Source organism: Ciconia boyciana, chromosome 6 (genome assembly GCF_034638445.1).
Source record: "Ciconia boyciana chromosome 6, ASM3463844v1, whole genome shotgun sequence".
Classification (NCBI taxonomy): Eukaryota; Metazoa; Chordata; class Aves; order Ciconiiformes; family Ciconiidae; genus Ciconia; species Ciconia boyciana.
Genome location: NC_132939.1, coordinates 60,165,945 through 60,192,978, shown reverse-complemented (window position 1 = coordinate 60,192,978; position 27,034 = coordinate 60,165,945). Strand labels below are relative to the sequence as shown.

The 27,034-nt window shown below is 49.8% G+C and overlaps 1 protein-coding gene across 1 annotated transcript; it reads right to left on the bottom strand.

Moving 5' to 3' along the window:
* Positions 1 to 4,385: 4,385 nt before the first annotated feature.
* On the bottom strand, positions 4,386 to 25,391 carry EXOC3L4 (exocyst complex component 3 like 4). The gene is made up of 11 exons (XM_072865311.1): positions 25,037 to 25,391; positions 20,714 to 21,365; positions 17,634 to 17,751; positions 16,452 to 16,577; positions 15,107 to 15,207; positions 13,067 to 13,162; positions 10,781 to 10,895; positions 8,627 to 8,749; positions 7,782 to 7,934; positions 6,674 to 6,795; positions 4,386 to 4,548 (listed from the first exon to the last, which is right to left on the bottom strand). The coding sequence occupies exons 1-11, from the start codon at positions 25,389 to 25,391 to the stop codon at positions 4,386 to 4,388; spliced, it is 2,124 nt and encodes a 707-aa protein (XP_072721412.1).
* Positions 25,392 to 27,034: the final 1,643 nt, after the last annotated feature.

Genomic DNA, 27,034 nt, shown 5'->3' with positions numbered 1-27,034 from the left:
TGCTGCCAGGCACAATTTCATGCATGGCCAAACATAAACTATGCCTGGTCAGACATCTCGGGACTTGGGTGCTCCTCTTTGATCTGCCATTCACTTTTTCTGCCTCATTTAGCAAGAGGTAGAATCTCTGTGCAGCTAACAGAGAAAGCCTTACACAGGCATTTTGAGAACCTCACTTAGGTAGTATCAAGATGGCAAAAATACTACAACAGCCTTTTCCTGGAGGTTTCTCTGCTTTATGTGTTACTCCTATTCTGGGATAATGTATTTGAATGACTTGATACGAATTTACAAATATAAATGGAGAGTGCTACATGGGAAGAGTATTAGAGACTATTTGCAGTGCTCTGTGTGACAGGGATGAATACAGGGAGGCAAAGTTCATCTTTGCTCAGTGTCCTCAGGCAAATAGTTAGGTGGCTGTGGGGGTAAAGGAAGTTCTTGTAGTTCTTTAGAAGTTAATAATAATCCACTTTTGCTACACATTAATTTACATCAGTCTTTATCTTTTCCCAATACTGTCTTATTATTGTAACAGTAATAGTAAATAGTTTAAACATGCTATGTCCAATAAACGCTCCAGCAATCTGACGGATCTCTTGCACGGGTTTTATGGGAGAGGTGGGCCAATCCCAGTGCTAATGTTATGTCATCATTAGCAGTATTACATAAAAATGTCCTTAAGGGATGGAAGTGCAGAGTGATGCTGAGCAGAGCACTCCTGTATCTGCCCAGTGCCTGGAGAACCGAAACGACTGGCTTAGGGGCAGTAAATCCAACCGCAACAAGACTTCATGGAGAAATATGCAAAATACAGAAGATAAATGTTTGCTAAACACCAGTACTTTGGAGAACTGTGATATATAATTACCAAAGTAGTTAAGCCTAAAACTAATACAGCTTTACTCTTTAGCCACCCCTGGCACCTCTTTTCTTCCCAGCTGTGTTTGCTGGGCGGTGTCAGGCCACGTTGCCTGGCTCGTAAAGTGGATGTTATACTGCAATGCACATGTCACTGAACATCCTTAATATTTTAACCCAATTGAGAGCTCTTTGCTGGAAGATACCACATGCCAGGGAGCTAAACATTATAGTGCTGCTGCACTAAAAGGCTTTTTCTGGAATATTTTGACGGATTGATTAGGATCCTCAGCTCAGGGACAGCCTCCTGTGCTTTCACTGCAATGTCTTGGTATTGTTCCTTTCTTGCTTGGAGTGAGCCTGTTTTCCATATCTTCCTTCCAGGAAAGGACCATTTCACCAAGCGAAATTGCTGAAAAGATGGCACCCGAAGGCTGGTCTCAGATGGCAAACCCCAGCCTGTGGGCCACCCTGGCTGCAGGCACTGTTCCCTTGGACAGAGAGTACTGGAAACACTGCTTTTCACCCCAAACCAGAAACAAACAGTATTGTGAAACAGCAGAGACCTCTGAAACAAAAAAAATATCTGTCACCACCCACACAGTGCTGTGAGCTGTGCCAGATCCCCCCCCCCGAAATGCAACGTTCACCCCTGAGAAGCTAAATCTGGAGAGAGTTTGGCTCTTCCATTTAGTTGGATACTTTTGAGAAAGCCTTATGCACTGGAGGATGTACCTGCACTTGGTAGCTTGGGCCCTCCAGGGTAAAAGTGAGCTGTGTCTCCCGGTGGGGAATGTAACTGCGTGCTGGGGGAGGAATAGGGCTGATTGTGGAAACCACAGGGCAACAACAAACAGGGGGAGTTAACAGGGTAATAAGTGAGCTCCTTGGCACGTTCCTACAAGAGCAACATATTTCACAATAAAAGCCCTGGGAGGCATTTCTTCTCTTTTATTGGAATGTAAAATATGGTCCTAATCAAGACCGGGTGTTTCACAGAAGACAGCTGGAGAGCAGCAGCTCATTCGGAGAGCGCAGCCCTTCCTCTCTCCCTGCTCAGGTGTCTCCAAGACCTGCCCTCGCAGCCCAGACTGAGCATCCTCCTGCCCCGGGGGACCCCTGCTCCCCACCCGCCCTGGAGCAACCTCTCCGCTTCCATGGCTGTTGGGGCATGACAGGGACTGAACCGTAGTCTCGCCCTAACGGGGTTAACCTTAAACTGGTTTGCTCAAGAGCAAGCAGCAGGAGAGCAGCAGCTGCCGGAGGAAGCAGGCTGTACTCCTGCCAGTGGCTCACAGGATACCAGGCTGCAGGAGCTGAGTGTCCCAGGAGAGGCTGTGACAAAAGGCAAGTCATTGTGCCCAGCTTTCCTCCATGACTTCAGGGTAGCAACTTGCTTTTATTAGAAAATGGAAGCCGAGCGCTTTATCTAATCCCAGGGCCAGGCAGCTGGAGCCTGAAGAAAGGCAGCCGCTTTCTGGAGAGACTGCCAGTGAAATAATAAGATTGAAAACCCAATACACGTGTAATGCACTTGGGAAAATTTCTGTGCCACAGATGCCTTGTGTGAGGTGCTTGGATGAGAGATACATACAGGGCAGTGGGAAATTTCTGATGCACAAAAACCCCCTCTGAGGCTTTGGTGCCTCAAATCCTGCACTCCTCTGAAAATCCAGTCTTAGATGTCTCAGACTGAGGATGCAAAAGTTGAAATCCCCTTTTTGTCTCCCTCACTTAATGCTTTTGACATTAAATGTAAATCTCCCAGCGCTGACGCCCTTCCCCTCTGCTGGGACGGGGGATGTAGCTCACACACCCGTGGGGGCTGTAATCCAGGGCTCCCTGCTTGCACCATGCCCCAGGACAGGGAACAGGAGCTCCGAAGTGTTCCTGGGCTCTGCACACCTAACAGGAGATGCAGATAATATTTTACGTCTCCTTCTCCATAGCAAATACAGAGAGTCACCAAGCTGAGGATTTGCAGGAATTGCCATGAGCTGTATTGAAGAATGAGGCAGGGCAGAATATTCCTCCCAGGATTTCCTGCCTCAAGCTCTCAATTTATACCTGATGTTTCAAAGCCATCTTATAAAAAAACACCTCATCTTGACTGTGGAGGTAGCGAGTCTACCTTAGAAAAATTTTCATATGATTGTGGATTAAAGGTGCACTCTGTATTTCTTGTCCATCAGAACAGCTCCCAGAACCAGTGCCTGCTGCTCACCTGGGCTGAAATTTATACTGGTGCAAACTGGAGCAAAAGAAAAGAAAGAGGCTCACTACTGATGCTCTAAGCTCTGCAGCAAATTAGTGTGCAAGGCTATGCCATGTCCACATTTATCACATTAATTGATAGATCGTAAACATGTCTCTGCACAGAGTCTTGGATTAATTCCTGCAGAGGGCAAACTAAAGGATAAATTGGATTAAATAAAATCAGATTTGTATGGCCGTAGGCTGCTGGATGTCTCTTTTAGTCTCCCCTGCAGATGCTGGATGTAATGTTTTGGATCCCTCACGGAATTAAACCGGTGGTGTTCTATGCCTGTCAATGGGGCGATGCTGGTTTACACCAGATGAGGATCCTATCTGTACCACTATGCCTGTCCACCTCACATTAGGTTTCATACTGCAGTCAGATTGTACCAGATTTGTTAAAATATGTTTGAACATACAAGAAAATGGACTAGGGGCATGGTGACCCTTTTCCCCAGAGCAAGAAGGACTCGGAGCCTCCTTCCACATGGCACGTCTGATCCAGACATGTCTGCCCACACAGAGAGGCTGTGATGGCATGAACAGGCCTTCAGTCCAACAGGAGCTTTGCAAGGCAGACCACGAGTGAGGAAAATGTGCTGAAACATCAGAAGAGCCATGGGCTCCATCCTGGAGTGCAGAGTGGTCCATGCGCTGCGTGTCCCAGCTGCAGGGTTTGGTTACCCTCCAAGGTTTTCCTCCTCAGGCAGGTAGTGGTTTGTGGCATCAGGTCACAACGTCACCGACCTTGTGTCATGCCAGCTCGGCCAGCTGGTTCATGGGGGAGGAAATAAGACTTGGGCACTACCACATCCCTGCCCAAGCTCTGCGCCTCGGTTGCTCACGGACACTAATTATGAAGGAAGCTCTTGCTCTGCTGCTGTATAATTATCCAACGCACAGCCCAAGCCTTAATATAGCTCTGAGTGAGCTCCTTTTGGTTTTCTCCTCTTCTCTGAAAAGAGACTCAATCTTGGCCCAAACAACAGAGCAGCCTCCTAGCAATAAAATGTGTATTGAACACAGGGTGGACGCAGTGCCTGGGCTGGAGCTGCTGCCCAGGAGCTCTTGCAGGAATTCAGTGTCTTGGCACGTCTGTTGCCTTTGCTTTCTGAACTCGGGGTAGCAAGTGCAGAAAACTACTCCTTTTCCCACGGCAGTCAAAAAGTTGTGTTTGCAGAGGAGCGAGGCAGGGTAGCAGATTTTGGAACACGCCGTAGAGACAGGGAAGGAGGAGGGAGGATGCTGACTGCTGTTTTGGTTCTGTTTTAGAAGCAGCTCATGGTCACCGGGGCATCAATTTCAGCGAAGAGCGTGCTGCCCACTCCACTGTCGGGGCTCTCCAGTGCACGGTAGCCTTGCCGAAAAATCGCTGCTCTCCTGGTGCAGCCCAGCCCCCGGAGTGTGAGGACCGCCAGGACGTGCTCCTTCCTGCAGAAACCAAACAAGACCTCGCTCAGTCCTGGAGAGCAAAACCAGCCCGGAGGTAAGCAACCAACAACCATGCCAGAGACGGAGCGAGGCCATGGCAGAGTGCCGGGGAACATCCCCTCACCGCGCTGGAGGAGCCGCCAAGATGGGGCTCTGCAGCCCCTGGAGGTACCGAGCCAGCAAGCATCAGCTCCTACCACCCTGCCCTGGTGCTTTGGGGAATTTCCTCCTCCGTCTCCACGCACACGTGATGTCTTTTGCAAGTTTTCCTGAGAGGCTGCAGACCTTTTATTTAATGATTATTTTGAGTTGAGTAATGCAAGTGCTAATATTTAGGAAGCTGACAGGCACTAATTAGATTAGAGCTAGGAAAGACAACTTGGAAACATACCCTGTTCCAGTAATCTCAGTATATACAAGTTCAGCAACGTCTCCGAGAGCTCAGGGGAAGAATTAAGAGACCTGAACAGGAAGCAATGCAGGTCCAGCAGGTTCCGCCTCGTTTTCCAAACTTAATTGTTAAAAATAATATTACTCAATAATGGAAAGACAGGAAATAGATCAACCGAGAGGATGAGCCTTAAAAGCTGGCTTGGGTCTAAGGCTAATGATGAAAAAGTACCACAAATCACAGCCTTGTAAATGGCTTTTCTGCCTGGAAAATTGTTTTCAAATAGCTAAGCCTGACTAGCCATCATTTAGCTCCCCCATCCTTCTCAGAACAGGCACTGCCTCCTTCGTCAGCCTAGTCTGGCCACTGGGATTAAGGCTTTTTTTTGTAGGATAGGTGCGTTCAGCTAGGAAATTACTCAGGAGCAATTATTCTTTTCCAAGTCCATGTCTTGAATTTCCCCACACAGATAAGCCTGAAGCATATCTGACCCACTCAAGTTAAATATACTTATGAAAAATTCTGAGCCTCAGTTTCAGGGAGAGGAAAATATATTTAATGTCTTTTTTTTCTGAATATTTGAGGGTCCACTTCAGTGTTCTGAGCGATTTGTTATATTTATGTTTTATTTTGATTGTATAAATGTTATCCAGCAGGAACTGTGTTAACCCAGTGCAAAAACCTTCGGTCTTTTTCTGAAATGACTCTAATTAAATTGAATTTTTGCAAGCTGTACCACTGAAATTCCTTCTCAATGGTTGGTAGAAGAGCTGTCGAAGAGGAGGTAACTTCTGATATGCAGCTGCTTAGCCATGCACAGAGCTAGTCACTTTGTTTATTTTTCCAGTAGCCTTACATTTTGCAGATGCTGCTTTGGAACAGCAAATGGAAAGTACAAAAGAAAGAATTTGTAATTAATTCCCAAATTTAGTGGTTGTGTTGAGGCCCTTTCAGAAACTGCAGCTGAACTGTGTCAGTGTCTGCTGCCCTTTGAGGTTTGAGCCTGGGAACAGGAGACAAACTATTTGCTCCAAAGCTGGAGCCTGCAAACTGGCAAGCTGGGCTAATACTGGTCATGCACTGAAAAGCATCCTGGAGCTTTACAGTGAAACAAGGTTCATTTGGAGCAATAAAATGGTATCCAGTGATAGGACACGTGGGAACGGTTCAAAGCTGTGTCAAGGGAGGTTTGGACTTCAGGAAGCAGTTTTTTACCAAAAGGGTGGTCAAACACTGGAACAGGCTTGCTCGAGAGGGGGTCGATGCCCCATCTCTCAGTGTTTAAGAGGCATTTGGACAATGCCCTTAATAAAATGCTTTAACTTTTGGTCAGCCCTGAAGTGGTCAGGCAGTTGGACTAGATGATCGTTGTAGGCCTTTCCCAACTGAAATATTCTATTCTATTCTATTCTATTCTATTCTATTCTATTCTATTCTATTCTATTCCATTCCATTCCATTCCATTCCATTCCATTCCATTCCATTCCATTCTAAAAAGAAAAGGCTTTTGAAGTAACTCGTGTGCATTATAAGATCCAGCAGACAGGGGAAAAAAGAGAAAGGATACAGCCATCAAGAAAAATAAGGTGGGATTCCCCCTGCTGCCAGCACCTTGACCTCTAATGTGTGGCTACCAGCAGAGAAGAGGAGCTGAAGAGCTTGGCCAAGGCATGGGGCAAGCCGATGCTGTTCGGGATGGAGCCCAGCAGTTCTGGCATCTGCCATTTCACGTACCTGATATCTGGATAATCCTGACACAGCTCCTTGATGTGCTCCTTGATCTTGTCTTTTTTCTTCTCCCCAGTGATATTGGCGATGTGATGTATGGCGGGAAGGAGCCAGTCGGAGTCAGAGCCCTGCGAACGAGGAGGCACGCGGAGACATCAGGGGGAAGCGCAGCACCTGCGAAATGCTTTTTACCTGCAGGGCAGAGCACGGCAGCGGGTCGCTTTTACCGGTGTAGGAGGGTACTGCTGCAGGCAGGACAGGCTGCCCTCAGGCAGGCAGGGTGCTGCCGCGGGGCAGCAGGGTGCTGGCCAAGGCGGCCCTGGGTGGCAACGGCAAGGCACCCCCGCAGCCCCGCCGTGGCCTGACTGCATTCCCCAATGCTCATGAGGACCCCAGTGAGCCAGACCCTGAGCAGGCGTTGTGGCTGTGGTCCGGCACAGCAGCGGATGCCAGAGCCCTCACCCCCCACTGCCTAATAGTTTCGTGTGCCTCACCGCTGAGATGGATCTGCCTCGGCCAAGTAACCACCCCAGTAGGGTTCAGTGCCCCGCACACCTGACCTTCTGCAAAATCCAATGAATTCAACTTTGACTTCCCTGAAACTCCCAGGCTGATGTTGCCTAGCCACAAAACATGCAAAGAGCTGCAATTTTCTCTCCATCACCCTCCTGTATGCAGACTGTGTGCCTGGATGGACCCTCTTGCTGGAGTCATCTCCATGAGCTGTACCCGGGGCAGGGATCCTTTGGAGGCAAGGTGTACCCCATGGCCCAAGGGAACAGGCCCAGGTACAAGTTGCCACAGGATGAGCTTGATTCTACAGCATGTAACCCACCCAACGCAAAGCGCCCGTGGGCCTGGGAGTGTGTTACAACACCAGGCGCTGCAATCGCAGAGCTGCCAGCTGAGCATGCACAAGCCGCTACTGCAGAGTAGCTGCTGGGCTGGAAGTCCACACCATGAACCTGCAGTAACTACCTTGCTTGCTCTCTTTTAAGCACTTTTACATTTCTTGAGGCTTGCCCTCCTTGAGAGCCTGCCGCCTCAATCCCCAGGAGGCCAAGCGCAGACCAGGGATGGGGCAACCAGGGATGCCAGGAGGGAACTCACATACCTGATCAATGAGCATATTATTAAGGATTCTGGCTTCCTCGTTCATCTTTTCACTCACTCGCTGCCGTGTCTCCCCATTCATTTTCCCTCTGGGTTTGATGACCTGCATGATGTATTCCCTCACCACGTACTTATGAACGTCACGTAGAAGCTCCTAGTTAAAAAAAGCAAACCTCGTGGTTTTCCCATGGTTCCCTTGCAAGGCCACAGCAGTGAGAGAGGGCAGGGGAAGACCTCGGGTCTTTAGCAGGAGCCCAGGGTGTAGAGGAGATGCCTGAGGGCAGTGCACTGGCCAGCACACGCTGCCTGGGCCACCTTTGCCGAAGGGAGCCGGTGGCTCGCAGCCCCTCGCTCCGGCACAGAGCAATGGCACTGCCCAAGGGAATGCCATGGAAATACTCCTCACCCTGAAGCCGCCCATGATTCTGGGTTGGCAGTTTGGCTCCTCAGTAACAAAGGGGGATATTTAGGATTGTTTTAAAAGTATGTTTTGATGGTGCTTGCAGATTTTAAATACAGAGCTGTTGTAATCTACCCATTTATTTCACAACTGCATAGGTGTGAAAGGAGCATATAAGTCTGCGACTCATGGAATTATAATGTTCACCAAAGCTTTTTGTTCCTCTTTAAAGAAATCAGTTCCCATATTTAAACTACAGAAAAGAAAGATGTTGCTTATTCTCACGTGGAAGTACAGTCATAACTGAGCTCCCCCGCATCAGCACTCCCCGTGGTTATAAACAGCCCCTGCCACTGGAAAGGAGTCTGCAGGTCGGGCCACAGCCCGCACATGACAGTGGGATGCCCCCAGCATCACTGTGCCCGGGCGCGGGACCAGCCGCCTACCTGCCCCATGGGCTCCCTCATGTGCTGCAGGTGCTTGGAGAACTGCGACACCGCCGACGCCAGCGAGTCCGGCCTTTCTGTCGCCAAAATCCAGTCCTTGGTCAGGATTTTCTTAAGGAGTGGCTGAAAAAAGACCCACTCACTGATGGTACCGGTAATAAGCAGACTAGCTGATGCACTAGCCGAAGGCAGCCAGCCATCTGCCTGCTCAGGGCGCTTGAACTGAAAAGCAGAGAGCACTGATGGTGCTCCCACTCTGCCTGAAGACACAGCAGGAGTTAGGCACCAGGAGCACAGAGCAGGCTGGGTTTCTCTCTCCACCCCAGGGAATTCAGACCCCCGGCTCCCATTTCTGGGTGAGTGCCCCAATGCAGGGGCAGAAGCAGCATCACTCCCCGAGCAGGAGATGCTTTGGCATTAAAGGCTTACTTGGGACACCTTGTTTCCTTGCTCTGTGCCTTCTTCTAATCCACTAGCTGTATTTCTGTACGTAAATAAACTGGTATCCCCACTGTACGGATGAAGAAACAGATGTGAATGCTAATCAGAGGAAACTCAGGCATGGCTAGAACAGGCTGTGGTGTGCAATGATGTGTGCTAGTGTTACATGGGTTTGCACCAGCTATGGACATCACAAGTCACTTGGCAGTGAATCTGTTGGAAATTAGCCCAGTAATCCATCACCCTTCCAGCCTTCTCCACAAGAAAATCAAGCTCCTCTTGCGCACAGGACTTGCAGGGGGCTGTCCGTAGTCCCTGCAAGGTCTCACTGGGATTTTCCTTCTGCTCCGTGCTCTGATGCGGTGGTGGGGGAATAGCAGCTGGGAGCATCCCCAACTTGATGCCTCATGGTCAGTGATGATGTGGGAGTGATGGCACTGTTTCCCATCTGCCCTGGGTACAAGGTGGCCAAGTGTCCCCAGTAGGCTATTTCCCTTGCTGGGTCCCTAATATGCCTCCACATAGAAACACAGCAATATCTGCTGAAGGCTTCTGGCAGCACCTGGAAGAGACTCCCCTAAGGTCTGAATTCAAAATATCCCCTCTCTGGCACATCCCCTTTGTACTTTTCTCCTCTTAGCTCTCAGGATTTCTGTCTTTAGAGTCCTGGCAATCTCCTTCCCAATTATTTCCCCCACTTGTGCCCTCCTGCTGTGCTCCCAGCCTGCTGGAGGGCTGTTTAGAAATGCTTTGCCTTGGCCACTCTCAGTTCTCACGGCATTTTGGCTCTCTTGCTCAATGCCTTGGCTTGACTCCTTCATCGCCTGCCCCTTAGGCTCCGAGACAAGCTCTGCAGTCACTGGAAAGTCCCCTTGGCCAGGCGGGCTTGGCTTAGATCGGAGCAGTTGTGTGACTGTCTTGGTTTCTGAAAGTTATGCTTGGTAATTTAGAAAGTGAATTAGGATGAATGAAAAGGGGTGGGACCACAGGCTTAATTTCCCCCATCTCTCCTCGTATACCAGCTAGAGCTAGTGGGCCCCCAGCCAGCTGAGAGCAGAAAGCCTCATCTATGGCACCTGGAAAGCACAAACTGCATTGCAGCACGTTGCCTTTTAGGCCTCTTAACACAAGTTAAGCTGATACCAGAGCTTTAGCATCCTCACGCTGAAAGAATCAAGTCTTTCTTCACCATGGAAACAACCTGGAAAAATCACCTCTTACCAGAATGAATTCTGTCCTGTCTGAAGAGGTTGATAACAGACCATGGTGGCAGATGTACGAATATGTAAGAGTAAATTAAAGTCCTGAAAAATCCAAATGTTTTGATAGAAGGAAAAATGTCCCATTGGTGTTGTCCAGCTGACTTCCCTGGTGCTTCTCTACGGGTGAGATTTCCCCCCACTGCTTTGCCTGAGATGCTGGAAGCCACTAAATACCCTTTTCTTTTGGTTGCCGTTGTACTAAAATAAATGGCTTGACAAATATATCATTGCTCATAGTGAAAAACTCCCAGGATGCTGTAAGTGTCGCTTTGGGTTAAGGAAGATTTGTACGAATGTTAGGCACGAGGCATTTTGGAGGGACAATAGTGTCATGTGCTGCAAAATGAGGTCCAGTTGGTGAGACAGGGGAAGGGCAATGGCCCTCAGCTTCTGCAGTGGTACTGCACATACCCCTTACATTTAGGAAACAATGTGGCCAAGATCCTCTTACCTGTGCTTTTGTTCTTAATTTATTAAAAAAAATATTAGTGAAGTTCCTTGTCAGAGTTGCCAAAATCTTCTGCAGTTCCTCAGTGTTGACTTTAAACACCGTTTCTAACCCTGACCTAGAGAGAGAGAGAGAGAGAGACCACCAGTGGTTTAATATTAAAATGTAAACTATTACACTACCCTAAGCATTTTAGCCAGACTAGCATCTTGGGCATTGTTTTAAAATAAATTTGTGTATCCAGTACCTCTTCTTGGAAACACTTAAAGGGTCAAAATAATGACTCTTTTTGCACAATCCTATACACTGAAAATTAATCAGAACTGAGTAACTGTGCTTGAAAAAACACCTATTTCCTCATCAGATGGGATGGTTCAACCATGCAGAGCAATTGCGCAGGCTGGTTACTTTTTCAGTTGAGCAACACTTCTGCTAAATGATCTGCAGGTACCTGAGAGAGCACCAAGGGGCTTACGGGGTAAGACAGAAGTAAATAATAAAGCCAGAGAAGGGAAAGCTGTCGACCCCATGTTCCCCAGAGCCCGGCTGACTCACTCTGTGCAGTATCTATCGGCACCAGCTGGGACAGTGAACTACGGAGGTGGAAACCTGTGGACTTTCCTAGGGACAGTGCGTACTTCTGCAAGGTTTCATGCTAACGAGGAAGAAAACACAACTTCTGAGAGGCTAATGAAATCCCCAGCAGTATGTGTGGGCTTCAGGGGCATTGCGAGCTCCTGGCTTTCTTCTCAATTTCCATCCCTGCCCGGCTGTAACATGCTCTGGGGGGAATCGAGGCAGCAACACCAAAATGCTAGTGGTCCCCAAGCTTCCCTGGACGTGCCATATCCACCACTGTGAGCACAGAGCGTGGCGGGCTCCTGCCACTGCCCAGTAGCTAGTTTATATGTCTGAGATTGCCCAGGCAGGACTACAAAACACCTAACAGCATCCCTCTCGCCCCAGGCTGGGGCTCAGGTCCATAACTCCTGCTGAACACCTGAAGTCTGTGTCCAGCATCCATAAAGTCATGCTGTTAGGGCACCTACTTCTGCCCAGCAACTCACCGCTCCAGGCTGACTAATGCTTAACTTAAGGCAGGAATAAACCCAGCGGAGCCACCCCACCACCCTGCCAGCTCCCTGCCTGGGGCTGGCTTCTCCCTTCGGCACCTCTCCAGTCCCCGGCAGGGAAGGGAGAGCAGTTTTCCGCAGGGGCAGGAGGAGGGCGGGGAAGCCGGCTCCTCGGCGGGTTAGCATTGCTGGAGAGACTGTGCCATCTAGAGACAGCCCGACGGTAGTGCTCACTGCGGCTGAGCCGGCAGCTCCTGCGAGACCCGGCAAGGCAACCTCCTCCGCAGCCCCTGAGTAATATTTGGCACGGAGCATCCCTGCCGCAGGCGGTGCCCGGCCGCGATGCAGCAGCGTGGGCTGGAGGTACCAACCCAAGCTTCCCGGTGGCCAGACCCCGGGGGGCAGCTGCGTTGGGCTGGCCTCTGAAGCACCACATCCGCACGGCAGGGGTGACCCCAGATGGCGAAGAGCCCCTGGGTCTCGGTGGGCCGTGTCCCCGCGTGGCTGCCGACCATCCCCCGGGGCGGGGGCCGTACGGACAGCCCCGGTTCCCTGTGGCACCGGCACCGGCTGTGTGGGCAGATGCGGGTGTCACCACAGGCCACAGCGCTGGGCTGATGGACCAGGCGCTGGGACGCGCAGCAACTGGCACCGTTCTCCTTAAGGGGAGGGTGTCCCTCTCCTGAAAGTACCTTTTAATAGTCAGAGCCGGTGGGCACACCTGTTTATCAGAGGCCTTTTCAACGCGTGGCTTTGAATAACTAATGCTTAACACATGCAAAGCCCTAGAAGTTCCTCCTGCCAGCAGCCATGGCAGGGGTTTATTTGCAGGTTGAGTTTCCTCCAGCCCAGTGCCAAAAGCAGCCATCAGACCGTGTTGCTGGGTTTATTCTGCTAACCTCCAGAACAAAAAATGAAAAAAACCCTCCTCTGAGGTTGAAAAAGACGGGCTGAAAATGAGTTTAAAGCTTTCATGCAAGCACCGGATCTGTCCCCGCACCGGATCCGTCCCCACCTCTGTCTCTTCAGGCTTTTGCCCTAGTGATGTGACTTCTGTCTGCATCTCTTGGGGAACATCCCCCCCCGAGGTGAGGGAGGGCTGGAGGCTGAGCCCCACACGGGACACCCCAGGAGACCTTGGGCTTTCCTTTCTTGGACGCTGCCACCCTCCCGGACCCCAGCAACGCGGCGGCTTGGCTCAGGGGAGCGGACTTACAGCAGATCGTGGAAGCTGTTGATGTAGGCAGTGAAATAGGGTGCGAAGATGGGGCTGTCCCGCGCAGTGCTCCACACCACAAACTCCTCCCCGAACCTGCAGGAGAAGACACGCAGGTAACGCTAACGGCGGGGAGACCGAGGACGGCTCATTTTCTGTGTACACCGCGATGTCAGGAGACACCGGTGGCTGGCCCAACCTGTCCCCTCTGTATGCAGACATGTTTTTTTCCAGCCGTCATAACACGCGTGTGCATTGGAGGGGAATAGATGGCAGATAATTATGCACTCGCCTGAGCGGGTACGCAGTGATTTTGGAGAGATGCCAGGCATCTCGGCACGCCAAATCTGTGGCTTTTCCTCAAGCTGAGGGATTAATTGTGGCCGTGGTACTCAGGCTCATCAGACTGGTCCTTCATTTCTCTGGCTTTTGGGGCAATATGATATGTGCCCTCTTCAGCACACAAGGAAAGGATTTACCTCAGGGCTGCTTTTACAACAGAAGGTGAATAGGAACAGAGCAGCACACCTACATTTTCCCCCCATAATCTCAGCATGGTGTATTAGGTAGCTGTTTTCTGCGTAGCACAGCATTTACGGTTTTGACAGCTGTTTTACAGCCAGGTCTGCACTGCTGGCAGGAGGCTGCGTGCTCAGGCAGGCTTTGCCTGGTGGTCCCATTCTTTGTCAGGGTAAAGGAACCTGCTCGGGCCGGCCTTAGCCGCTTGCATCTCAGGTTTGTTTAAGAAAAAGCTTAAGTTTCAGTGACCCTTTCATCTGGGAGCCCTTGCTGCCCTGGCTTGCATTTTACACCAATTTTCCTTAAAAAAAAAGAAAAAAAAAAGAAAAGGGAAAAAAAGAAAAAAAGAGAAAAAGAGAAAAAAGGGGAAAAAAGGGGAAAAAAAGAAAAAAAAAGAATGGAACATCAGTACTGTGTTTCTCCTCAAAAACCCAGGCAAACTTCAAAGCCAAATAGGTGGTTTGAACTACCCTGCTCACTCAGGGTATGGGAGACCAGTGTAGATCGCTGGGCTATTAGAGATGGGGGTTTAGAAGGGAAAGCATTGCCTTTGGCAGACTTTGGACACCTGCTCATGCCCTGGGCTCATGATCTGAGAAAGCAGCGCTCGGGCTCCCCACCCTTGCTTCTGCAAAATGTCTATTAGCAAACTCCCCACTCAGCGCCTGCCAGAGGTGGGAAACTTCAAAGGTTAATGCGAAATTATTTTTAGTCTCGCTCCGAGTTGATTCATGCCGAATGGCCTTTCTCCTCTGCGGATTGCTGCTCCGGTGGGTGGCCGCGACTCCCCGAAGCACAGCCATGCCAGCGGGGAGGGACAGTGCCTCGCTGTGCCGGGACCCTCTGCGGGCCAAAAACCTTCCCTGGAGCATCCCCAGAGCATGTCACAGGGGAGAAGGTCTGAGGCCATAACTTGGGAACTACCAAGCAGAAAAACATTATTTCAGCAAAGGTGCAGGGTCTTGTGTCCTTTGGACACTTGCATACATTTTTAAAAGACTCAGAAGGAAGCTCAGCTCTATGTCTTGCCCAGGTGTAACAGAGAGAGTCCCATCAGCCATTTCTATGCCCAAAGCCATGGGTTGCGGGAGAAAACCCTCTTGGCAGGACTCACCCCGGGACACCTAGATGATGTTTTGGGCAAGCAGGCTCCGGGTCTGGGGCTCCATAACTGCTGCTTGCTCATGGCTGCAGCTGCAAGCGACCAGCATCCAACACCACAAAGGTCCCGGATGGATGGGACCACAGTGGTCCCATCCCTTTCCAGCTAGCAGCTCCTTCCCAGAGCTCTGACCTCAGATTTTGGGACTTGCAAGAGTCCCATCTGGGTCTGTTTATGACTCCCTCCGAGTTGTTTTGCTGCTTGCTCATTATTGGGCTCATTGTGATCTCTAATTCTCCCAGGAGCAGGCCTGTGCCTGCTCAGTGCCAGTGTCTGGCCCAGCGCATGGACCTTTTCCCTGCTTTTTTGCCAATGTGGGACTCATTTGGAAGGAATGTGCTGCCCAGAGCGGCGATGACCTTGGTATGAATTCATGCAGCTCTGCCAGGCACAGCTCAAGCATTTTCGTTCCCAAGCTTCTGCTGATCGCTCCAGATATCTTCATGTGCTCCCCGATGATCTAGAAAAGGGCACAAAGAAACGCCAGTGAATAGGACAAGCATGGGAGAAACACCCTTTGCAAGGATCTCGTGCAGCTTTGGTTAATAACAATGAGTCACCTAGCAAAGGGGGAAACAGCTGACTTGTTGCCAGGCGGTTTTCATTATTCTCTGGCAGTTTTAAAAATAATAATCCAGAACGGGCCAGGAGGCACAAACTGATTTGTGACATAATCATTCATCCCTAATGACCCCGTGCCCTTCTGCTGTCTGAGCGTGAGCTAGACGTGGTGTCGACTGGAGCCCCGAGCCGCCCTGCTGCTGTCCTCCTCTTTTGGGTGGATTTGCGGGAGGGATCAATCCCCGACCCAGTGCCCAAGGGGAGCTGAGCTGTCCCTATGTCCCCATGCTGAGGGTGGCTATAAGCACCATCCCTGGGGGCCCGCACAAGCCCCCTCCTCAGGAGCAATACCAGGGCCGCATGGAGGGTTGGGCATCACCCCGAAATCTTGCTTGCCCTGGGGCTCCTCCCTAATTCCCATTCCCACAACCCCAGCTCCCTCTCCAGAGTGAAGCAGGCTGCAGTCCCGCTCTGGCGCTTCCCGAGGCATCCTACCCATCTGCTAATCCGATTCACACCTGCCTTCCCGGTGATCACACAACGTGTAATATTCTTCTATGGAAAATGAGTCACGGCAGCAGGCAAAACTCTTTGATTTTCTTTCTTTCTCTCTCCCTCGCTTTTTTTTTTAATTATTTAATTGAAATGACTCAACCCTTTGAGTGAGGAGAATGAATCCAAACCCCTCCTGGATTTATTACCCTGTAGTCCCTAAAGCTAGTAGGAGCTTTTGTTTTTTGTACTGTTTAAATTGGAGTGGCTGTCACTGCCTACGGCCTTTCCATGGCTGCCGCAGCCCCGGGACAAAGTCACTCTTTCAGCTGAGGGGTTTTTCTAACAAACCTTTTCTTTCCACCTTTTTTTCCTTTCTCTTTCTTCTTTCTAATCAAAGAGATTTAAGGACTTTAAAATCAGTTGCCTATTATGTTGCTGACACAATTGACAGCAGGTTTAATTTGCAGCTAGAAGGCAAGCGGGAGAGCTAAAAGTTGTAATAAATGGCATTTTCTGCTCTAATGTATTCTGCCAGTGCGTGACTAACATAAATTATCGCGGGAGGCGGTACCTCCACCCCAGAAGGTAACAATCCAGTTTCCCTGGAGCCACAGAGCCCCCCACACTTTGCCCCAGCTAATTAAATACCGTTTGAATATCAAAGGAGAGCGAGGAGTGGTAGAGGTTTTCCTTCACTTCTGGATGAACTTCCTTCTCCCACCTCTCCGTGACCTCCAGTCTCAGGATGTTTCCAAAATAGCTTTTAATTTTCCCCTAAATGTTAAACGTAGGAAGGAAACATGCAGCTCAGGATAACGAAGCAAGCATGAGTAAAGCGGCTCGCGGCATTTTGCGGCATGTGTGTACGGCTCACGCCGTACAGTGCAGTGTGGAAAGGTAAGCAGAGTCAAAAGGTCTTGCTCCAGACGCTGTCGGTCTACACAGGATCTTGGGAAAAAGCAGGAGCTGTGCTGTATGGGGGCAAGGTACTCCCAAATCAAGGGAGAATCATTCTCCTGGCAGGGAAATATTGTGTCAGCTGTTTGCTTGATTGCAAAGTCCTCTAGCACGTGTAATGCACAAGGTCAGGATTAAAGATCAAACTGGTCCTTTCTGGCAGTACAGCCACTTGTGTAAGTGGCAGCACTGTTCAGCCCTGGCTGATAAATCAGTCTTGTTGCCAGTGAAACAAGATGATCCTTCACCAGCACGGTGGAGCAATACCGATTGTATTCAGCTGGGTACCTTGAGCTCGCCTTCAGCAGTGCCCTGTTTCAGAAATGGTTTGTAACAAAACGTCTGAGCCCACCAAAAACCCAGGAGAGCATGTAGTCTTACACAGGGTCCCAGCCAAGGACAGCAGAAAGACAACTGCAGAAGGGGCTTCCTAAGAGGAACTGAACCATGGGGATGTCCTCTGCTGGGGACAAGCCCAAAGTTGTCTGGCTATAGCAAGCCTCAGATGTGCTGGAGCAGCTCACACACTGTGGAAGTAGCAGCTAAAATGTCTTTACACCTACCTTTGCAATGCATTCAATCTGATGAACCCCAGCTATGACCTTTTGGTATGCCTCTGCCATACTGTATGGGTCTGGTACAGTCCTTTTGGCTCTGTGATCATCCAGATTCAAGCTCATGGCCTGCTTCAGTCCCAGAATTGGTGTTCGGGATTTTCTGCTTTTGATTAAAGGCCATTCTGCGTGGTGCTGGCAAGACTCAGCACCTGGTGGGACTAGGAACCATGATGCAGCCATCCGAGACCTCTGTCCGGGAGGCTGGGGCTCCCATACCCTCCCTGGGGGGCACGTGGGGGCAAGGTCAAACTCTCACCTTTGCAGAAGTGATGTAGTCATTCTTCAGTTTATCCCAATCAGCTGGTGTTAACAGCAGGGACAGGTTTTCTGTCTTAACTTCTGGTTTGAGATCAGGGTGACCCAGAAAGAGTTCACTGGAAAGATTCAAACGAACAAATTATGTTGCCTCGGAGTGTGAGTAAACTGATGGAATATTCATGTGGCATGAGCTACATAATTATTAAGCCATGAGAAATATACTTAAAGCTTAAATTGCAATGCTTGTTTTCAAGCTTTAACAAGAAATCTCTCCTCGCTATTCAAAATCCTAATTATTCAAAATCAAAATGATCTAAGGTTCCAGCCCACCTTAGAAATCATGAGACTTCTGAGTTGTTTGGACATGAAAAGTGCAATGAGAATTTACTTTTTTAAATAAACAACCTGAAGCTGATTCATTTGACTACAAGCCTGTGAAATGCCTTTCAGGGTGATTCCTGTAGCAGCGTGCTGCTTTGGCGTTAGCCGATCTCTCCGGCTCCTCTCCGGTGTCACATCACAGCTTATGTCAGCCTGTTATTTTTCCCTGTGCATTATCCCTAGCAAGGGGAGGTGGCAGAGCAGGTCCTGCCCTGCACAGGGCAGCCTCTGGAAGGCACCCACTCCCATGCTTGGGACACGGGTCACGGCCGCACCGCGGTTCCTCCGCAGATGGAAGCGGTGGGTGGACGTGCAGCTACAGAGTCTGACTCCAAAGTGCGCTCAGCTGACACACAACTTTACCCTTCACTTTCTTCTGGATTGCCGTGGAATGAGGCCAGCTGATTAGCGGGGAGGCAAGGCAAGGGAGGGAGCGCTTGTGTTTCTCCCTCCGGGGTGAGAAACCCATTATTAGCCTGTACAATTGAATGTGCTACCCCTGCAATCTGCCATGGACCGTGGAGGCATTGCATCTTTCAGGGTGATGAAGGTGGAGAGGAGAAAGAAGAAAATATTCAGGCACTTGAATAAGTTGCAAGCAGTCACCTGGGTAGCAAGGAACACAGCTGCAATGTCCTACGCACAGCCTGTTCAACCACTGAAAAGGGTTCCCATCGCCAAACCAGTGCCGAGCACACGGTTAGGTTTGGATCCAGGTGAGGATTGTACTGTACAAGGTCAGGCTGGTGCAGAATGACTGCTCAGCAGAAAAAAGCTCAGCCTGCTGATAGTGTCCTGGAGTCAATGTTCCCTCAGTCAGGGTTCAGGTTTCCCAGAGAGGTACATCTGCACATGTGGAGCACTGCACAGCCCAGCCGCTGCAGCAGTCTGCTGCTCATTTAAAAGGACACCACAGATTTAAACACAAACTCTCTGCCATGACTGAAAGGACTGGCTCAAATGTATACTCAAGGAGTTTATTCCCCTCTCTTTCTTTTTTTCCATTTGTTTGAATTGTAGCATCGATAATGAGTTTGGGTCAGACAATTTCTTCTTTTTTGGGATGGGTCCCAAGAGGGGATGAAGTTGTTTTGGAATGGGAAAATCAAATGGAAACAGCCCAACCCAGCAAGGCGATTGCAAGCAGTACCCAAAACAGCTGCAAGCTCTCAATAAGCTCTTTCACACCAAGTTAGAGAAATATGATGGAGGCACTTTTCTGTGGTGCAGAACCTGGCTGCTGAAGGTTCCCTCCCCCGTCTCCTGCAATGTTGGGGTGCAGTACAGTTCCCAGGGGCTGGGGACATGCAGGAATTTCCCTCCAGCAGGGATCGGCAGGGATGTGTGAGGGAGAGGCGCAGTGGGTGGGAGCGTCATTCCCATAGCGGTCCTGCCGTAATGCTGCTCAGCCAGTTCCATGGTGCTGAGGGAGTTACACACAGGTGATCACGGTCACCACACTGTAAATGGGGTTTTAGGAGCAACTAGGCAAGTTCACAGAATGAGTCTATGGAGGGCTGTTCAGAACAAAGACTATGTGCGGTCCGAATGTCCCTGAGCCAAAAGCTACCCCAGGCTAGGATTGCTCTGGGCAAGTGTCACTGCTGCTTGCCCTGCTCCACCACTGCCCTCTCCTTGTCCATTTTTGCCCACTGTTTGATACTCCTGCCTTCAGCCCCTTTTTTGTTTGTTTGAGGGGTGTCAATTGGTTTGAGTTTGTCCCATCCTTGGGCATCTGGTTCAGGCCATTCCTGGAGACCAGCTACTGGGGCAGACATGATTTTGCTTTGATGTGGCTGTTCTTATGTGCTTATTAGCAGACCCATCTCCTGTGGATGTTGCCTCTCCCCTCTTTCCCACCCCACTATGTATTTCTGTTGAGTTTTAGTCTGGGAGCTCTTTGGGGCTGGGATGATGGGCTGTGGTCTAGCCCCGTGAACAACTGAGGACACACAATGGACCTTCTACAGGTTCCTATCTTAGATGTCTCCTTTGGCTGCAAAAGGAGGCAATGTCCAGCAGCACAGTTTTTACTGTTGTTGTGAAGAATTCCTGCCTTTACTCCCACACACGCAGGGTGCCCCAAGGATGGTGTTTTATATGTCTATGCAGCTCCTAGAATATTTTAGTCACCCCTGAATTACAGGGAGCTTTAAGAGGTACTAAAAAACATGGGCCTCCCATTCAACTAGTGGACACTTCTGAGCCAGAACCTTTGTTTTAACGTGGCTAATTCCACACAGTGATGTCTTGGCACCTCCTCAAGACAACTCTGACCCCTGAACATGGGGGGGTAACATGGCCTGTTTCCAAATGCATCACAGTTTTAATTAAACAGGAAGAAGGCGGGGTCCACAGGTCCCTCCCTGTGCCTGGAAAAGTCACCGAGCAGCTGCTGGACCTTGCAAAATATTTGCAGAAAGGGAGCAGGTTTATCAGAGCTGCAAGGAGGAGCTTCCTGGCATGTGAGCAGAGCAAGTGGGAGAGGGAGAGGAAAACGAGGTAATTTAGATCTGTGAAAAGCAGCAAGTGTTTTATCCACAAACCTTTGTCCCCACCTACTAATAGATTAGCTATCCGGCTCTACTGTAAAAGTAACTGCGTGTCTCTTGCTCGCTCAGGAAACTTAAAATAGCTCAGTGCTTTCAAAGCACCCTGTGGCCCTGCCGCTCTCTGGAGGAGGCTGAGGCAGCTTACCTGCGGTAGGTGTTGGCCACCCAGTTGAGCAAGGTGTAGAGCTCGTTGAATTCCAGCGGTCTCTGGGAGAGATCTTGCAAGTGTGAGGCAATGGCCTTGTGAAAAGCCTCCACATACATGTCACACACCTGGTACTCCTCTGGGTAGCACTTTTTTACTGATAACTTGATTTTCAGTAAGTCTTGGCTCAGGTGTTTCTGGAGGAAACCTAAGTGGAGATCCAGCCAAGAATGTTCTTCTTCCTTCAATGCCATGGGTACCCTCTGGACTCTCTTTCTAGCGCTCTCATTGATAGCTTCCCTCCACTCCTCCCTCCACTTTCTGGGTGTGCCAAGCAAGTCTGACCCAGGACGAGCAGCGTTGCCTGTGTTAGGATGAGCTGCTTCTTCACGGGCAATTAAAGTCACCAGGGAGGTCAGCATGGTATCCTCTACAGTGGGATGCTCCAGTGTTCCCATCACGATGGACTGGATCGCTTTCGTGATGGAGTTATAAAGCAAATCCACATCCCTGGATTTCCTCACAAACTCCTGGGGGTTATCTTTGTATTTCTCAGCATCTCGTTCAGCTATAGTCTCATCTTCCAGGTATCTGATACTTGCAAATGCTTCCAAAAGTTGCCTTTTCTGAATAAGTTCATTGATTTCCATTACTGCAGAAAGAAGGGGGGAAGGGGTTGGGACAAAGCAGGCGTGAGGTGATTGACAGGTTGGTAACAGGACAAGGTACCCCACAGGGAGCTTGCAGGGCTGCTCTGAGTAGCCAGGTCCCAGCAGTGCCCCTGAGAATGAACCCCTCCGATCTCTCCAGCTCCCGTTTGACACAGGAGAGGAAAGCAGTGGAAATGCAATCACTGCAAATTGAGCCACATCTCTAAACTGCTGGTTTCAGAGGTAGAAAATACCCAAAAAACTGATTACAGCCCTGCAGGAGAACCTCAAGCAATGGCTAACAAGGCTGCACAGAGGGGCACTGGGGTCTCAGGCTGCATAAAGCTGCCCCTGGCTCTGCCCCTCTGTTAGCGTGGAGCTGAAGTGGGACTGGCGGCAGGAACAGTTTGTGTTGTACCCTCCCAGCAGGATTTCCTTAGCAGGGATGCCCTTGTTTCCCAGCATACCAGTGTGCTCAGCACAGCTCTGCTGCTGCATTGGCCACAGCATCTCTGGCTGAAAGGGTGTTTCAGCACGTTGCCCGAGGAGGCAGGGAGGGTGCCCAGGAGTCCAGCTGGAGGGGTGGGAGGGAGCACAGTGGGACAGACCACCTCGGGCCCTCCGAGCTCCCTGGTCAGACACCTCACTAGAGGGTCATGTCTGCCCCCAGCCTACCCACCAGCATGTCATCCAGAGATACCGAGGCCCTGGGGGAGCAGGATACTGGCTTGGGGATGCTCCTGATACATTTTTGGGAACATTCCCTGTTCAGATGTAACCCTGGGCAACCCCCAGGCTCCCCTCCTGTCCTAATTTTGTGCCTTATCAAGTTTTCCTAAGACACTTTCCCAACTAATGTCACGGCTAAACTTGCTCCTGCATTTCTGAGGACTCAGCAAAATGCTAACGCAAACTGCAGAGGTTGTTGCCGGTGATTTGCACTATGAGGACTCCTTGAGATGCAGGGACTGAGTTAGCAAGCCAGACCCTGGCCCGTCCATGGCTGCCCACCCTTTCCAGCCTGTGCCTACCACAGCAAATGGCCTCTGAAAGATGCCTCTTCTAGACATTTAGGAGATGTTCTGTGAATGCTTGTGATCCTCAGCCTCCTCCCAGCCAAAAAGAGTGACTTCTGGAGGTCCGGAAGCCACAGCTTCTCAGCTCTGCAGTTGCTGCAATCTGCAATAGCCCTTTGGCTGGGGAGTGAGGAGAGTCCCTGGAATGGTGGTCCCAGGTCCCAGAGGAGGAAATGGAGAAACACCAAAGTATGTGAAGTTCACCCACCTGGGGTGGTTCAGGGTTGGGTGACCTGGCTGTTCACCGCCTCTATATAAACCTACAGTCAGATGCCAAGCACTGCCTCACACCAGCGACATTTGTTTTCCAAGCAGTGAGCACTGCTGTCCCTGGATGGTTTGGGGAGGTGTGTGCATCAGAGGGGGATCCAAACCTGTGGGTGCTTTCTCCTGGTGCTCAGGTCTCACGTGGGTTTTCCCCACCTCCTTTGCTTTTGGCACCCACTACCAGTACTGGCTGGTGTTGGCTGAGGCTGGGGGAAAGTCACCAAATACTGTTACCCCCAAAGAGGCTGAGGTCTACTGAGTTTCCCATTTCTTTTTCAAAGCCTTGCTGGTACAAGAACTACTGCCCATTTGCCAGTAATATAAGAAGTATTTACCATGTGTTGAGGAGATCCAAGAGCACTGTTAGCTTTTGAGAGGCCCTGGGAAGCTCTCACCATCTCCAGCATCATAACAGATGCTGTGAACAGGAGATCCCACTGTGCTACTGGGCATAAGGCAAATATTGAAGAGAAGGGAAAGGGTATTATTTAGGCATGTGTGGCCACTGCTTCTGGGACATACACATATAAAATGATACTGAAAAATTGGAGAGCACTCAAGGAAGATATGAAGGACTGGTTCATAGCCCATAATTTATGCCCTTGGGTTTGTCTGCACACAGATTTTATACCATATGCACCAAATAATCTGTGCAGCATAACAGTATCTGTATGAAGACAGAAATACACCAGATAACCCAACTATTGATGCAGCATACAATGCATAGAGCTTTGAGTGCCTATATGGAGCTACAGTTGTTTCTGCACTCAGAGGGGAGGGAGATTGTGCCAATTAACTTAGTCTCTTCTAGATAAATTAATATAAAACCTGTGTTTGCACAAGTGCTTGCAGTGAGAGACTAAAGGAATACATTCTGTTCTGTTTATCAAAGTGAGAAAACACCATTTAATCACCATCTAGGATAATTATTCAGGGAGGTGATAGTGGGTGCTAAATGGATCTTTAATTTAGCAATACAAGATCAGCCAGCTGCTAGTTGAAGGAAGACAATTGAAAGGCAATTAACCATTATGCAGCTTAATGGTGCACATGGTGGAGTCTCCATCGCTTGCCATATTTATCTCAGGATGGGATGTGTTTCTGACAGAGCTGCTCTAGTCTAGGCCAATCATGAGTTATTGGGCACAGGGTGGGCCTTATTCATGCAATTCCTCAGCTTGTTTATTGCAGGAGATGAAAAGGCTTATGGTAACATTTCCTATCGCTCCTCATCTATGACCCTTTGAGAACAGACTAGCAAAGTCTATGAGATGGGCTCAGATCCAGCTTACCAAGCTCACAATGTATCAGTGTAAAGCAGTAAATAACTTCATGGCACAGTAGAGCACGTTATAGCAGTGAAACAATGTCAGCCCTTCTATCTGATCCCCACATGACATCCTATGCAGTAGACCAAGAATTTCTTTCCAGAAATTTAGGCTGAGGAAAGGTCAAGCCATGTTGACCCACCTCAGTCTATCTCCTGGTAGAGGCATTGTAGTACCTCTGCCTTGAGAAAGTGGAGGAGAACGGTGCTCAAACCAAGATCAAAGTCATTGCAGTCTGCCCACACCTGGGGAAACGTGAGAGCTATGCTGAAGGTAGTTACTATAATTTGACTAAGACCTATCTATATAATGCTGACAAAATGCATGAGAAGAACCAGCCTGGGGAAACCAAACAAATACTTGCAGCACCGCTGTTGTGAGAAGAATAGATGGAAAGTCAGCATAAGAGAGTAGAAGCATCTGCAGAGGTCCCTTTGCAAGGCAGTCTCTAAGATTAGGAACCAAGGTGGAGATGCCAAAGCAGACCACATCCAAACCGTCTTTTTTCCCCTTCAAGGCCTTGCAGCAGCCTACAGAGTACAATGTGGGGACCATCAGTCTGAGAGGTGAAGAGCAGAAATTGTCCAAAAGTGCAATGCAGGCAATAGCGCAGGAGTAGCCCGCATTGCACTTCTAGATACTGTCAGACCAGCAGTTCCCAAACTGTGCCCAGCAGATTGGTGACTGGTATGTATGATGTGCGACATGTCTGCTGATATGTGAGCCAAGAGGTTGATGTGTTGACTGTAGGTAGGTTGTGGATATGGTTAAGCTAATGTAGAGGAGGCCCCAGAGCAGCCTGTTCTGTGATGGGCGACCTGCCCAGGCGGGGCCAGGTGACACCGCAACAAGTTTGTGCAAGGGGTGACAGTTGTCTCTGCCCTGTAATGGGATGCCTGGTTCTTTAGCATCTCTTTTAGGCCCAAGACTTAGAAAGTGTAAATTGCTTGAAGGTTACATATATCCTGCCAAGCAAATTACACTGGTGGTTTTGCTTCTTACCTGAAAGAGGTTTTCCTTGAATGGGCTCTGCTGCTATCTTCTCACTAATGTTCTCCATGCCATTACAGATTATGGTTTTGTTCTCCTCGTAGCTCTTGGAGAATCGCAAAGAAAGTCGTTTTCCTTTCCAAGTACCAGTACCTTCCTTTCCTTTCTCTTTGTTCAGACTTCGTTTTGATATCCGGATGCTTAACATTGTTTTAATACCTCTTTCAAAGAACCCACTCTCCCCACTATGCAAAGTTGGGCTGCTCAGTTCAGAAGCAACCTCCATCTTTTCCTCCCCTGCACTGTTCGTCAGAGAGGCTGGTTCTGAGGTTATACTCCTTGGGTCTAACTCAGTATTTCTATTCATCTTGTCGCCTTTCAACAACAGGTTTTCCAAACAGGTTGATGGTAATCACTGAAATGGACAAAACAGCAGAATTAGGTGAACAGGGTATTACTGTGTCTCCAAAGTCAGTCCTGGACTGGAAATCTGGCCCATCCCTTTCCTGTGCTTAATCCAAGGACAGAGCAAGTTGTTCTAGCCTGTAGCTACTGAAACGATCTCTCTTACCCACAGACACCAGGTGCTGGCCTGCTTTTAGCTCTGGAAGGCTCTACTTAACTCCTTAAATCAGGCAAGTGGCAGCTATTTCTCCACTGCCAAGGAATCACTAAATGTCAGAGATGCTGAAATCTGTGTAAACATACAATTTTGGTTGGTAACAAGGTATGTTTTTACTTTCCATTCTTCTAGGTGGATTTCCAGCCATGTAGGAACGATAACCCTTCCTGAGTCTCACGGAGGTGTTGCCACTTTCTGATGTGGATGCGGCATCTTTGGGTCATGCTGCTGCTTCTGCCCTGCTCAAGCCCTGACCTGCTGCTGCTGGAAGGTGGCCCAGGGTGAGCGGTCCCCGATGGCAGGCGGCTGAGCTCTGCTCTAGCCCCTTCCATCCAAACCCACAGCAATCTCCGCACTCCGAATCGTCATGGTTACAGTGCGGGAGGCTGTACGATGCCATAAAGGTTCTCATCACTCATCCTGCCTCAGAGCACTGCATCCTGGCATGCTGAGAAAGGGTATCTCGAGGGCCAAGCAAGCCCCTGCGTGAGCTGCAGGGGATGCTGCAGAGATTTCAGATTTCAACAAAGTGCTCCTGTCAGTGCTCCTGGGCTGTAGTCACATCCCCTGCACTTGCTCGGCTCCTGCCCTGCTGCAGGCAGATTGGCTCCCCTCTGCCCCCTCTGAGGGCTGACCCAGGTGCTTGGGAAGGGGGCAGAGGGAGAGGTTTTGCCTTCCTTTCCCTCCCTTGCAAAGGGCTCTCACCAGGTCACCAGCTAACACAGCTCGCTCACGGGGATGTTGTGTGCTGCAGAGCTCTGACGACGGAAAATGCTGCATTTCCCCACAGCAGGCTCAAGGCAGCTCAGTGATCAGTTTAAACCATTAGAAACAGTCATTAGAAACCTAATGCTTGAGGTCACCCAGGAATTGCCTGTTTCAGGACTGTCCAGCTCACAGGAGCCAGAGATTGAAATATGATTGCTGTGAACAAACATATTGGGACTCTGGACATACACCTCAGCTTTCCTCAAGCTGAGTTTGGCCAGAGTTTCGCTCCCTTGTGCGTGGTTATTTCACAGGTTATAAACTGCAGGGACTGTGCCTTCCCGTGGGTTTGTTGAGCTGCTCGCACAGCGGAGCTTGGACCCTGCGTCGCACCCTCTCAGGGGGATATTTAATCATTCATTGCCTTGCTCAGGAGCTCACCCCATCACAGCCCATGCAGAGGGTGGGAGGGAGAGCAGGGCACCCCATTTTCCAGGGATTTCAGTAGGAAGGGGCTGAGTCCCTGGCTCAAACCCTGCATGGGGGCTCTGTGGCCAGAGTGGAGCAGCGGCAGCAATAGGAGGGGTGAGCTGTGCAGCAGAGGGGGCCAGGGAAGGAGGACTGTAAGATGTGAGCCCACGGGCAAGGAAAGAGAAGGGATACACACCCCGGTACGGACT